The sequence below is a fragment of the Protopterus annectens genome, chromosome 7.part0 (assembly GCF_019279795.1).
Source record: "Protopterus annectens isolate FY-2018-M chromosome 7.part0, PAN1.0, whole genome shotgun sequence".
In the NCBI taxonomy this organism is placed as follows: domain Eukaryota; kingdom Metazoa; phylum Chordata; order Ceratodontiformes; family Protopteridae; genus Protopterus; species Protopterus annectens.
Window position 1 is genome coordinate 1,662,363,403 of NC_056739.1, and position 14,726 is coordinate 1,662,378,128.

At 32.3% G+C, this 14,726-nt stretch overlaps 1 protein-coding gene across 1 annotated transcript in view; it reads right to left on the bottom strand.

Moving 5' to 3' along the window:
- Positions 1 to 14,726, bottom strand: part of CACNA2D2 (calcium voltage-gated channel auxiliary subunit alpha2delta 2) — a 5,241,953-nt gene that overhangs the window by 236,579 nt on the left and 4,990,648 nt on the right. Inside the window, exon 27 of the mRNA XM_044078189.1 lies at positions 10,512 to 10,615. Coding sequence (XP_043934124.1) covers positions 10,512 to 10,615 — 104 coding nt within the window. The remainder of the gene's footprint in view (positions 1 to 10,511; positions 10,616 to 14,726) is intronic.

Genomic DNA, 14,726 nt, shown 5'->3' on the forward strand with positions numbered 1-14,726 from the left:
AATGATCATTTAATCAATAAATGTGATTAAAAAAAGATGTTATTGGTGTAGTAAAACAGGGCATAATGCAAAAAATGTGATTTAAAGTGCAAAAAAGTATGGCAATACTGGTCATCCATGGCTAGAATGTGAAATGAATGTGTAAGAAAATGAAAATAAAAATAAGTTATACAGGATAAAGAGATTGTAGAATGTGTTATACAAGAAAATGTACAAAAAGGATATATCTGATAAAGAGTTTATACGTGAAGTTAACAAAAGTAACAAGGAAACAGATATAGAAAAGACAAATGAGGAAGAAGCTGACTGGTGCACATTAAGAAATAAAAATAATTTGATAGGAAAAAGAGTTAAAGAAAGGAAAAGAAAATTCAAAAACATAATGCTTAGAGATAATAAGAAAGGAAAGGGATAAACATTTTATTATACTAACTGTTCTTAAAAGCTGAAAATATTAGCTTTAAATGTGAACAGTATGAAAAATCTTAAAAGGAGAATAGATATATTACAATGGTGTGATGCAGTAGATGCACATATTATTGTTTTAGAAGATATCAGATTATTAACAGAAGAAGTAAACACAAACTGAAAAACTTTGGAGTGGTGCGGTAGTTTGGAATATGAGGAAAGAAACATACTTAGGCATATGAATATTATGTCGAGGAACATTAGAATATTAGATGTAACCATAGTAGAACTAGGATGAATTACGGTAATAAACTTGAGATGGAAAAATATGTGTCTAGAATTATAGCTTTATATACACATGTAACAAAAAGTACAGAGTAAGGATGTTTAAAAATATTCTCGAATATTTTTGTGTAAATATGGACATTATGGTAGTGGGTGATTTTAATTGTAATTTAAGAGAAAATAAGAGCAATTGTGATGTTGAAATGGTTAAAGAAATTATGAGAAGTGGAAGGTAAGTGTATGTGAGAATAAGCACTGAACCTACAAATAGAATGAAATTAGGACAGAAATTGATTATTTTTAATATCTGATAGTTGAAAAGTTATAAAAAAGGAATTAAGTATGCTGGATTTTCAGATCATGTGGCTATATATAGGTTAAAGTATAAAGCATAGGAAAATGAAAAATATATAAGAATAGGAAAATAAATAATGAAAATTAATGAAACTGATTTATATTTAGAAGAGAAAAAAGAATGTATGGAATTATGGTAAAATAATATAAATATGAGAGAGTTTTATAAGGATTGGACTTTTTAGTGGCTTAATTTTAAAGAGAAGTATAAAAAGTGTTTCATAATGTATAAGGAAAAAAAGAAGAAAAGAAAAAGAGAGATACAAGGTATTAAGTAAATAAACTTTTAGAGACCTATTAGAGATGAAAAGTCCTTTTATGAAAAAGAAAAAGCAATATATAAAATGAATAAAATTAAAATTAACAACTTGTTATGTAAACAAAAATATTGTTTACAAGGAAAGGAAGAAGCGGTCACAGCATATCTGAGTAAAATGTTAAAAGAAGGAACAATAATAAGGGAAGTAAAAAATAAGGAAGGTAAGCAAATAAGACAGCAAGAAGGAATATACAAAATAATTAAAGAATACATTTTGGAATTATTTGTTAACAGAGAAGAAATCATAGAACAAAATTATAAAGGTGAAAAATTAAATAATGAAGATAATGAGTAGTTAGAACAAAGAAGAACTGAATGAAATTAGGAAAGATAGTAATATGAATTCTGGAATAGAATTGGATGGAATTGAATATGGTATGTATAAAGAAATGAAGGAGTGGCAAAAATAATTTTTATAGAAGTTATGCATGAATGATTAGAAACTGGAGTTAAAGAGAAAGAGAAAGGGATATGGATAGGAGTTATAACATTTGTATTTAAAAAAGAAATAATGAGGAGATGAAAAGAGGACACCTATAACATTGAATAATATGGACTATAACTTTCTATGAGAATAATAACACAATGTTATTAAAATGGATAGAATATATGACTAAAATGTATTCAGAAGAAAAGGAAAAGGAAGTCAGGAGTTATTATGGATAATAAGAGAAATAGTTAATGATATCATAAATAAAAATGTAGAAGTGAAGATTATGATAGGGGATATAAGTAAAGCCTATGATAATATTCAATATAAATAATTGTGAGGAATTTTGCAGGCATATAATGTAGGCAAACAAATATTACAAGGAATAAAATCTGTTTATGATTGGAACTATATGAAACTAAATGTAAATGGCTGGATTGGGGAAAAATAAAAATAAAATGTAAAATAAAGCAGAATTCCCCAGCTAGTAGTGTAATTTTTTTCATTAGTTATAAATGTAATAGTGAAAAAAATTAATAAAATGTTAAGTAATGGTGGATACAAAATGATGAAGGAAGTACAATTGCCAGTAATGTATAATTATGTGGATGACATTGTATCAATTGTTAAAAATAAAGTATGGATGGAAAAAGTAAATGAAAAAGTAAGTTTAAATTAAAAAAATGGTTTAAGCATAAATGAGAAAAGTAAAGGGTTTGGTTTTGACGTTATTGAGTTAAATGAAAAACACATATATATATATATATATATATATATATATATATATATATATTGGGAATAATATTTGGAAGGAATGAATACAGACAACAATGGGATAATGTACTCAAAGAAGTAAAGGATATGACCATTTTTTTTGGAAATCATATAGATTTTTATATAAAAAATAAAAACAGTTGTTGAACAGCATGGTAAGAGGAAAAATTGTTTATGTTGCAAACATGTATATAATTCCTATTAAGTATGAAAAGGAACTAATGATGATTATATATTTTTTATATGGGGCTCTAGACTGAATCCAGTCAAGAGAGGGATTCTATATATGAAAGACAAGCAAGTAGGCTTGGCTTTTATAAACCCAATAGCATATGCAGCATCTTTCATTTTTTATAAGGCATTAAAAGAGATTAAAAAAACTTGATAGAAATTATACTATATTATAAAATCAAAGAACTGTGGAAGGAATGGAAGTAAAAAAAAAGAAGTAAAAGCACTGTGAATGAAGAAATATAAGAGTAACAAAACAACATTGTGTTACAGAATGATTTAGAAACAGGTAATAATGATGAGATATAATAACTATAAAAAATGTAAGCAGGTAATGATTGTTTATGGATATTGCCTATTAGAAAATTGCTGGTTAAGGCAAAAATGCCATACAAAAAAGCAAGATAGAGTATGTAATAAATGTGGAGAGTTTGAGACTACTGAGCATGTGTTTTTGAAATGTGAAATAGTTCATAATTTGTGGAAAGAATTATGTAAACATAATAGGGTGAATAGTTTGTCACAATTTGAGCAAATAAATATGGACATAATAGAATTTGCTTATTATGGTGTACAAAAAGAGGAAGAAGTGAAGAAAATGGACAGAACAATAGTTTATGTTTCATGGACTATATGGAACGAGAGACTAAATGAAATTAAATACAATGTAAAATGGACTTTGACAAAGATTTTGAAGAAAATAATGTTTTGGTTGTAGATAAAAGAGTGGGGTGATGCTTAAATTGAAGTTTATAATGCATGGAAATTTGTAAATAGATGAAAATAATATGTAATGTATATATATCAATAAAAACTCCTGCTCTTTCTGTATGGGGACTCAATTCATTGTTATACTTCTTGTCTTCTGGTGCAGGCATGTAGGTGGCTTGGAAAACCAGGAAGTGGAAAATCGAACATGGAGGAGGAAGAAAGTGTTTTAAGGTACTGTATGTGAGTAGAGCTGTTAATCGAGCAGCTGGAAAGCCAAATACAACAAATAATGACATGGAGTTAAGCGGAGTGAAGAGAATGGAGAAGGAAGAAGAAAGAGAAGGAGAGTTGGTTAAAAGGCAAAAAAGGAGTCAAAGTAGTATTATGGATTTGGAGGAGTTATTTCAAAATAATTTGATTGCAACACCTGAGTATGTTGTTACAACCCTCCAATTGAGGGGGGGGGGGTTGTGTGATGTTTATTTGAAAGAATTAATTGAGTAGAGCAAACTGGAAAGTGAAAAGGAAGTGTTGTGGAGTAAAATAGTGGAAAGAACACAAGAAGTTCAAGAAATAAGGAAGGAAGAAAAGAAATCGTATGTATAAACAGAAAGAGAAGGTGAAAAAAGAGTAAAGAAGAAAACAGAAGCAAGAAGAAAGCATTGATTGAGAATAAGTAGCCAAACAGAAAAGGAACTGGACAGATCAGATATGAAATATGGGACAGCATCATTTCACCATTGGGTACTGAATCCAGAGAGGTAAGAGCATTTATTTGTACTAACAAAGATACTTTTTGTGACATTTTTTTTTGAAGAGGTGTAGTACATGGACAAACTGAATAAAGAAAGAATGAAAATCCTCAGAACTTATATGTTGTGCAAGCACTTAATAGAGAAGCAAAAAAAAAAGAATATTCATACAATTTTGTACTGTAGTTGAAACAGACAATTTAAAAGACTATTTAAAAACTGTGTGCATAGATGTAATGGACATTACAAAGATTTATGACAATAGAGGTTTATGGTCTTGGGATGGGAATGTAGTGTTATACTGAAAATGGGTCCCTATCAATTTATTGAATGCACTACGTACTGGACACCTCTTCATTAAACTCTGTTAAGTGAAATTGTATTCTGAATGATTGTTTCAGCGAGGTTTTTCTCAGGGTTGAAAAAGCAATGGGCCATCATTGAGAATGTGCCCTTTTCCCAACTGTAGTTTGATCTCTGAGTGGAGTCTATATATTTAGTTAGGGGAGTGTGGCAGATGCAGTCCCCACCAGGGTGGGTTTTAAATAGTGATGCTTTTGTTGCTGTCACTGGGTTGGCCAACTGTTTTTTTTTCCCCTGTGAAAAACTTCCCTGAAATGATCACTCGATGGAATAAGATTTTGCTTAACAGAGTTCAATGAAGAGGTGTTCAGTAAGTAGTGCATTTGATAGACTGATATAGACCTATAGAAATTGCAAAATGATGAAATAATACATTTAATGAGTATAATTAATGCAGATGAGAATAAGGGTCAGTTAAATACTGGGGACAACCAAGCACAATTTTTTCTTTGTGGTAGAAATGACCATTTAATTAATAACTGTGACAAAAAGAAATGTTTCATTTGTGGTAAGATTGGTCCCAAAGCAAAAAAATGTGAGCAAAAATGTACAAATGTGAGTAGTATAAAGAATGTTCAATGAAGGTTAAGAGTGTTGGAATGGTGCAGATTGTTAGATATGGATATCATAATAATACATGTAAGAACAACTGAGGATGAAGTAATACAAGTAAATAGCTTATGGGAAGGCAAGGGTATAGGGAACATAGGACAAAGAAATGCTCAGGAATAGCAGGTTTATGTTAAGAATGTGTAGAAATTCTGGATTGCACATTAGTATTCATATGAAGAATATTAATATTAGATATAAGATGGAAGAACTGAATATATGAGGTGATTACACATTTTGCATGCACTTTACAGAAACAGAGAAAGAAAGATTATGTTTAGGAAAATACTTGATTATGTTAGTGTGAATATGCAAGTAATAGTAGTGGGAGACTTCAATTGTGATTTAAGACATAGGAAAAAAGAAGGGGCAAATGTAAAGGTCATTTCAGTTATATTCAAAATCGATAAAATGTACTTATGGAAAAACAAACACTGGACATACAAAAGGAGTAATTTGAGAAATGAAACTGATTTTTTTTAAATAATATCATAGAGTATAAGGATAGTGCATCAAGGAGTTAAATTTACAGGGTTTTCAAACCATGCAGCAATTAAGATACAGATTCAAGCAGAAATAGGATGCATAAAAAAGGTAGAGGAGTAAAACAAATTAATAAATCAGATTTAAATATATGTAAAGGAAATAATATATCAACTATAGTCAGACCATACAAACATGAAAATATTTTATAAAGATTGGACATGTTTGTGAATTAGTCTAAAAGAAAAATATGGAAAAGAAGTATTGGAATGGTAAAGGACAAAATAATACAAGATAGTTACAAATATAAGGAAATCAGTAACCAAGTCTTTAAAAACATAACAGATAATAAAGAAGAGTTTCCAAAACAGAAAAAAATGCTATATGAAATAAACCAAGAGAAATTAAAAAAAAATGTTGTTCAAACAAAAAAATGTTTACAAGGAAGAAAAAAAGAAGACATAAAGGAGTTCTGACTCATAAACTGCAAACCTGGGTTTTAATCTTATTACATCCACTATATAAACATGTGCCAAAAGCAATTGAATCAACAAACCAGAATATGTCTCAGTGCACAGTTCAAAAAGGTAGCCATTCCATTTCACACACACTCAAATTCCCAGAATTAATACCCGGAAGATAGATTTACTACCAATTGATGCAGCCCTGTTACAAGCCTCTACATGTCTTGTTTTAAGACTGTAACACACATCCCATTCAAATAAAAATAATGAAAGAATAATACACAGCCATACAGCAATAGAAGCACCTGGTGAATACATGTCCATGACTCACTGCTGAACCATTTTATATAAACATGTATGCATGGAAGAGTATATACATGCATAACCATCCAGACACAACGTACAAACCATGTAATACACACAAAGATCTACCAGTAGAGAATGGTATATAATGCTGTTCATGGTGAATATCACACTGTGCCACAGAGTAAGTCCTTGTCTACACCACAAGGAAGCACCCAACATATTTCTGAGAATATCACGGTACAGTGATGATATATATGAGGGCACTGGCAAGCATTAATGAATTGTAACTGCATACTGCTGAGCCACTGTTTAACTTCCTGTCTACACCATAGGTTCATAGGTTCATAGATTAGTACTAAGCTAACTGCCCTTGCGAGTCATTTTAAGCCTAGCCAGTTATCCCTTGTGAGACTCAAACCCTTCACCTTGTGTTTGTAAGGCAACCACCTTAACCATTAGGCCACCCTCCCAACCCCAAGGAAATACCCAGCTAATCACTGAAAATATAGTAATGGTGTTGATAAGGGTACTGGTAACCATTACTGACATGTGAATACATTCTGTCCACTGAAATAATAAATGAGGTATGCAAATGTGTCTTTCTTTAAATTACTTCCTGAAATTTTGTGTACTGAAGAAGGCAATGATGGAGAAAACTGGACCTTTTTTAGTTTTGATCACACTCAGGCTTAAAATAACTCCAATTTTAAACAAAATTAGCTTTCCATTCATCAAAAGATAGAATTCAAACATGGTGAGTTGAAAAAGGGAAAAAAAATACAAAAAAAAAAAAAATCTCTTCTGGGCAAGCCCTGACACACCTTCCATATGGGGGTCTCTGACCCTTGCACCCACCCTACATTATATATACTAAATCCACAGCTGCACCACAGAGGAAAAAAACAGAAAAACCTGGAGAAGCATTCTGTCATTTGTACTACAAAACACATTGCAGTCAAAGTCTCCCGTTTTTGACATAAAACTCCTCAATGAAAAGCAATCAATTGAAGGCTCATAGGAAAGCCATTTCTCTTATCTCTATAATTATCTGTCTGTCTGTCTACCTCTCAGTTTTCCTCTATCCCTAACTTGCAAACACTTGCAAAGATACTAAACCCATTGCTGACACTTTCAGCACTACTCTCCACTCCCACTTACCATACATTCAGTAATACATAACTCGATGATTGTGGTACTTGGCAAAACCTTCACTCAACCAGCTATACATCTGACAGTATGAGAAGTAAGAACAGGACAGGTACAAGACAGTGTAAGAGCAGTGGTTGAGAATGATGTTATAGGAATAAATTTGTTGTTGAACAAGACAATGGTAGGTGGTGTATAAAATGATAAGCAGCAGATAACAGTGAGCTTGGGCTGCAGCAAAGCATGTGATTCATTTTGGCAAGATAAGATAAATGAGTTGTTACAAAAGTAGCATTTAGTTATTTAAATAAGGAAATGATGTCAAGACATTTCTGAAACAGAAGAGAAAGGCCAATGATGTCCACAAAAAAAAAAACAAAACAAAAATACACAGGAACAGGTACTGCCTGGTATAAATGGTGTTTCTAGCCTTAAACCATTCTTGAAACCATGGCCGCTTAAACATTAATGCTGTTTTTAGTCTAAGATTTCAAACTAAGATTTTATTTGTATTGTTTCCCTTGTATTTATAACAATTGTTGCATTGCTTGTGTGTGTGTACATTTTAGTTAATTCATTAGATTTGCATACGACAGCTGATTCCTTTTGCTTTCTTTTTATACTCATGTCTTTCTACTTGTTTATTAGTTTGAAGAAGCAATATTGTTATCAAGAAAACACTCCCTTTTATTACTTTCTATTTTGTTTAATAGATAGAGGTTTTTGCACAGCTATATTGGTTCAGTACTTGTTTTTTACTTCAAAGGCCAATGATGAATGGTATATTTATCTGCCATTTATTAACCAGGTTGATATATGTCTAAAGAACATTTTTAGGTACGGTCCAGGCCATGAAGACAAGTTTGCACAAAAAAAAAAAAAAAAGGCAAATATATGCACTTTGTAAACAAAATCAATTTGCATTATAAAGGGAATAATAACAGAAAACGTCAATGTGATTTATCAGCTATGGTATTGTACAGCCAGAGTTATCTGCTGGAGTTTTGTGCAAATTATATAGTATAAAGACAATGAATATTAAGCACCTGCATAATATGAGACCTTAAATTCAAACAGACAAATAATACTATATAAAGAATTCTTATAAAATGGTTGAAGTTAAAGACCTGACTATTTACAAACAGCAGAGTGAAATAATTAAATATGTAGATTTGTATAACTATGATGCCATGAATCCAATGCATACATACATCAATACATTTATATATATATATATATATATATATATATATATATATATATATATATATATATATATATATAAACCCACTACAAAACCTTTAACCCACTACACTAACTGATCAGTTAGTTTGGCAGGCTTTTTTACTTAATAAGAAGCATGAAAGTCTAATGTCTGGCATTATTTAGTGTTTGCAACACTTATGAGGAATAGGGTAACTATAGGACGCAGCAAGAGGAGTGCCCTTTAAAACCAGGGACAGTTGAGAGAGATGGGGTGTCTCCTAGTAGGGGGAGGATTCAGGAAAAATAAACTGTCAGAACACTAGATGACACCAAGGATGAAGCTTTAAAATGACACCAAGGATGACAAAGTATTACTTGGATGGGCTTAAAAAGTTGAGCATCACAATCCATACAATCCATTCAGCTCTATAGGATACTGTGCTGGAAATCTATGACTGAGAGAGTAGAATAGGTTTGAAATAGGCATGGAATGTAACTCAGTCATTTAAGATACTGAAACATAAATGTGTGCAGATAGGAACTATCTTGTAAAAATACATCAAAATAAAATCAAGATGACAAAATGTGTTCTTATAGGGTAAAAGCCTTTAAGTCTTTAGGTATTATTTGTGAACAAAAGCAAATAGGTTCCACAAGGCAAAGTAGAAAACACAAATTCCTTTATTCCAATGCAGGAGGGGTAAGTGCTTTCACAGATACAATCTTACCTGATGAAGCAGATTGTATCTGTGAAAGCGCTTACCCCTGCATTGGAATAAAGGAATTTGTGCTATCTACTTTGCCTTGTGGAACCTATTTGAGTTTGTTCAAAAATTTTTCCTTTTGGGTTTTGGTTCCGTTATTCGTTCAGACTTTCTTTTGGTTTGACTTTATGGTATGATGTCCGAGAAATTAAATTTTGCTGAGATGGAAGAAGCCATAGCAAAACATTTAATGCCTGGAATTTAAAGGAAAATTATAAAACCAAAACTGAAAATGATGAAGAAGTAATGATTAGAATATATGAAATACTATAAGAAAGATGTCATCTGATAATGCAGAATGGGAAAATGAATTGGTCTGTAATGCCATATGCAGTATTTATGGAGATGAAAGGAAAGGGGTGAAATGACAGTGAGCACAAATTGGAGCTACAGAAAAAATTGAATGATGTAGAACTGATAATATACTAAAAGGTATACACGTGAAATAATAAGATTATTTAATCTGATGGCAGCTGTTTGCTGTGAGAATTTAAATAAATGCTATTTATTGTCACTCTTTTAGTCTTTTGGATAATTGAAATAGGGTCTTTTACATCCAGTTGAAGTTTCCATGAGCTCAAGCTGATATAACATCAATTCATCACATCACATCTGAGAGACAGCATTTCTGGAATGTAGCCCCTCATTTAAGTTTCACTGATGCACCAGTACAGTAACATTATCTCAAGCATCCAGAGAAGGGATGACATGCTTCAGCGGCAAGCTTACCAAGCCAGTAACAATGCAAAAGGGAAAATATGTATAAATACATTTTCCTGCAGATAAAAAATCAGCAGAGAACATGATACACCAATAAGAATACAAAATGAGATTTGCTGTGTCTGATTTAGAATCATCTTACAGAGAAAATGTGAAGTTATTTGATGACATTTCAAAATTACATACGTGTTCGATATGGTGCCTTGAAGACATAGCCTTTGTTATCCAGGCTTCTTTTGTAGTAGCTGGCATTGTATGGTTCAGCATCTTCTTCCCAGTCCTCTGCAGCCCTGACAGAGAATAAGGAATGATAATTATACATTTTCCATTAATCTGATTTTGTTCAGTATCTTCCCTAGTCTCATTCGGTGTATCTACCTCGTAACATGAGAGGATAGTAGTCCACTAGCAGTCTCAAAGGTAGTAAACAATTAAAGACAACAACCAACTTCTGTCAACTCTGTTCAATCTTCTTTTGTTAACTGGGGTAGAATACTAACCTACACAGACCTTTTTCAGACTCAGCTCTGGTTAAGTGACTGTTCAGACCCACACAGTTAGGGAGATACAAGCTGACAGAATCAAACAGTGAATCAAAGGAAGCAGTATACAGCTGTAATCCTATGCAGTAATTTTCAAATTATGACAGAAAGCAAAGAGGAACAATGATATGGAAAAAGGAGGTCAAGAGATGGCAGGAGAACAAGATACATTATGGCTAACCACTTGTTTGAGAAGGATTGTGCTGCCCCTTCCAGAGTGATAACAAAGGTGGAATGTGAAGTTTAACAATACCTAAGAAATAAAAAAATACTGAAACGGAAAGTCAAATGAGAACCGGTCATGCCTTAAGTCAAACAAACTCTATAAATATTGCACAATAAACAGGAAAAAAACAATCTGACATATATAATATCAACCTGAAAACAGCATACGTGAACAATAGGCTGTTATGAATTTTCATATTAGAAATTTCAACTGCTTGAAGGCCGAAAGTGGCCTATGTGACACAAATATTGGCACTCAAATGTCACTTTTAGAGGTCTCATTTCCTATTCTTCTTTTTGCTTAAGTACAGACTATCTTTTGAGTAACTTAGGCATGATTTAATGCTTTCCCTGAACAGTATAAATCCTTTAAGGATTTACTAAGCAGTCTTCATAAGTGCATATGCTTTCAAACATTTCACCACTGACTGTAGTTGTGACAAAACACAAGATGAATTTCTTGTATATCGGTAGGACACAAACACATCAAACATAAGACAAGCCTCACTTATGTTCTTCTAATGCAACTGCAAAGCTTGTCCATTTTCACACTATTAGTTTTTTTATTTATTTTTTATGTATTTTTATTTATTTATTTAACATTTTGTTTACTGGGAAAGTGTGACTTGGAATGAAGCCAATTTTCAGTGGAGGCCCGGGAAAAAACACTCTAGATGCATGTCTTTGAAACGTGGAAGGAAACTGGATCACCCAGAGGAAATCCACAGGAATGCAGGGAGGACATGCAGACTCCGCACAGAAGGCACCCAAGCTGAGAACTGAACCAGAGAATCTGTCCATTTATTAATTTATTGACTAGAGCCTGCCTCCCTTGTCTAATTTGTGATGATTCTATGACTGACTGCAGCCCTAAGTGCTGTGAATCAAGCAGTGCAGCATCTCATGTAGTCTGTAGAGGATATCTTTAATGAAGCAATCAAAAACTACCAGCTCACATGTGGGTCACTGCAGCACCTATCAAATCACTCCCTTCATCAGACTGTGCTCCTTCAGAAGATCCAAAAGCTAAATATGGTTCTGTTACGAGATGCACTTCTGAAACTAGGATGATAGGAATGACAGTAACTACCACCTATGCAAGCCAATACTTTACTGAAAAAATAAATAGTTGGGACAAAAGAGTTACAGTAACTGGTTTCTCATATCTAATCTAGTGTCTTTAGAATAAAACTTGCCTAAGTATATGCTCTGTTAAGGATATGATATCCATTCAAATGAGTTCAAAAGTTTAATGGTGGAATTTAAAATGTATACACTTATTTATGTATATATTTGTTTATTTACTTACTTACTTTAATTTGCCTAGTGGGGTAGAACAATTTTCAAATACTTAAATATGTCTTACAATACCCACACCAAGAACATAGTTTGATAACATAAGGATATATATATATATAAGGATATATACATATATATATATCCATATATATATATATATATATATGTGTGTGTGTGTGTGTGTGTGTTTATATATATATATATATATATATATATATATATATATATATATATGTGTGTGTGTGTGTGTGTGTGTGTGTGTGTGTGTGAGTGTGTATGTATATATATATATATATATATATATATATATATATATATATATATATATATATATATATATACATATATATATATATATATATATATATATATATATATAGATATGTATTCCATACATTTGGTCGAATTACACTTAGTCAAAAATGATTCCAGGCATTTCTCTTCCCTGAAAGCTCACTTGACTGAAAGCTCACTTGGTCGAAGTTTATTCAGACGAAAATGGAATATAGCCCCTGCCCCACTGCAGTGTAACCCTGGAGTGAGAATATTAAATAAGGGGGAGTGTGGGGGGTATAGCCCCCCACATTGGGGGGTGTGGGGGCATAGCCCCCCACATTAATGCCAATAGTTTTTACTAAAGATATATATATCAATGCATTTCTAATGGATATACCTTCTTATAATAGTGAATACCCCCACACCCCCCTTATTTAATATTCTTACTCCAGGGTTGCACTCTAGTGGGGCAGGGGCTATATCCCATTTTCGTCCAAATGAATTTTGACCAAGTGAGCTTTCAGTCAAGTGCAATGCCTGCTATAATTTTCGACTAAGTGTAATTCGACCAAATGTATGGAATCCATATTTATATATATAAATATATATATATATATATATATATATATATACACATACATGGATCTACTTCATAACATTGAAATTTCATAACATTGAGACCATAACATCGAAAATTCAAAACACTCAAAACCCAAAACATTGAAAACTCAGAACATTGAAAGTGTGCTTCATAACATTGAAAACTATATTGCACTAGCAAATAAGATCCCCTCCACCTACAACAGCACCTAACTAACAAACACACTTTCTACTATGTTTTTGGAGAGGGGCAAGCCCCCTTGTACCCCCATACCCCATGCAAATTAAATATACCTACTCCAAGATCGCACTACAGTGGAAAAATTTAATTTCTTAACCTCGGTGTATGTTGATTGTGGTACAGTCAGGTTAGGAAATTAACTTTTTTCCACTGTAGTGTGATCTTGGAGTTGGTATATTTAATTTACGAGGGGTATGGGGGGGTGCAGCGGGGCTTGCCTCCCTGCAGAAATGTAGTAGAAAGTGTGTTTGTTAATTAGGTGTTGTTATAGGTGGAGAGACTGTTATTTAGATATGCATTGTAGTTTTCAATGTTATGAAGCACACGTTCAATGTTCTGATTTTTCAAATGTTTGGGTTTTCAGCATTTTTGCGATTTAGATTATTTGGTCCCAACGTTATGAAATTCAACATTATGAAATTTCAGTGTTATGAAGTAGACCCATATATACAGAAATGATCACAAAACCATTGCTGAAAAAATAAACTTAAACCTCATTCAAACCTAGCTCATTAGGAGATTTTCATTTAAAAATCTGTATTATCCTTACTATGAAAGATGTATTCAATATTATCACTTGGGTACCTTGCAACAGCCTTATTGCACCAAAAAATATAAATGAACATTGAAGGTGCGACTGTTGAAAATGCATAAACAGAGCATTTCTTGAGGTATCATTCTTAAATTCATAAACATACCCAAATGGATTAGTACTCAAATTTCCAGGGAACAGGTTTTGCAAAATAGTTAAGCTATTTTCTTCATAGACATATGGTATAAAGTATGTATCTGGCCTCAGGATATAGCGCTATAGGGCAGTCGGCATACTATGAACATATGTCTGTGAGACTCATGTATTCACAGCTTCTCTATGCCTGACTTTGGCATTTGTGAATACAAGACCTTGGAGTGCATCTAAAACCATCTGTGGACCTACAAAACTGATATAAATATTTTTTGCACTAGTTCTACCTCAGTGATATTTAACAGTTCTGTGCTGTATTTATTGACTTGGTGGAATTTATCACTATGTTTCAGCCTGTGCCTTTAAAAAAAATCACCTGTTTTTTACTCTACTGCTCTTACATCATTTTAACAGTATAAATTTCTCTACTACTGTAAAAGCTGTTCTGCGTTTGTCAAAGTTCTCCTGAGTTTGCAAAAATATTTTTAAGTTTTCAGAAGTGTTTCTATGTCTGTAGAAATTCTCCAACATTT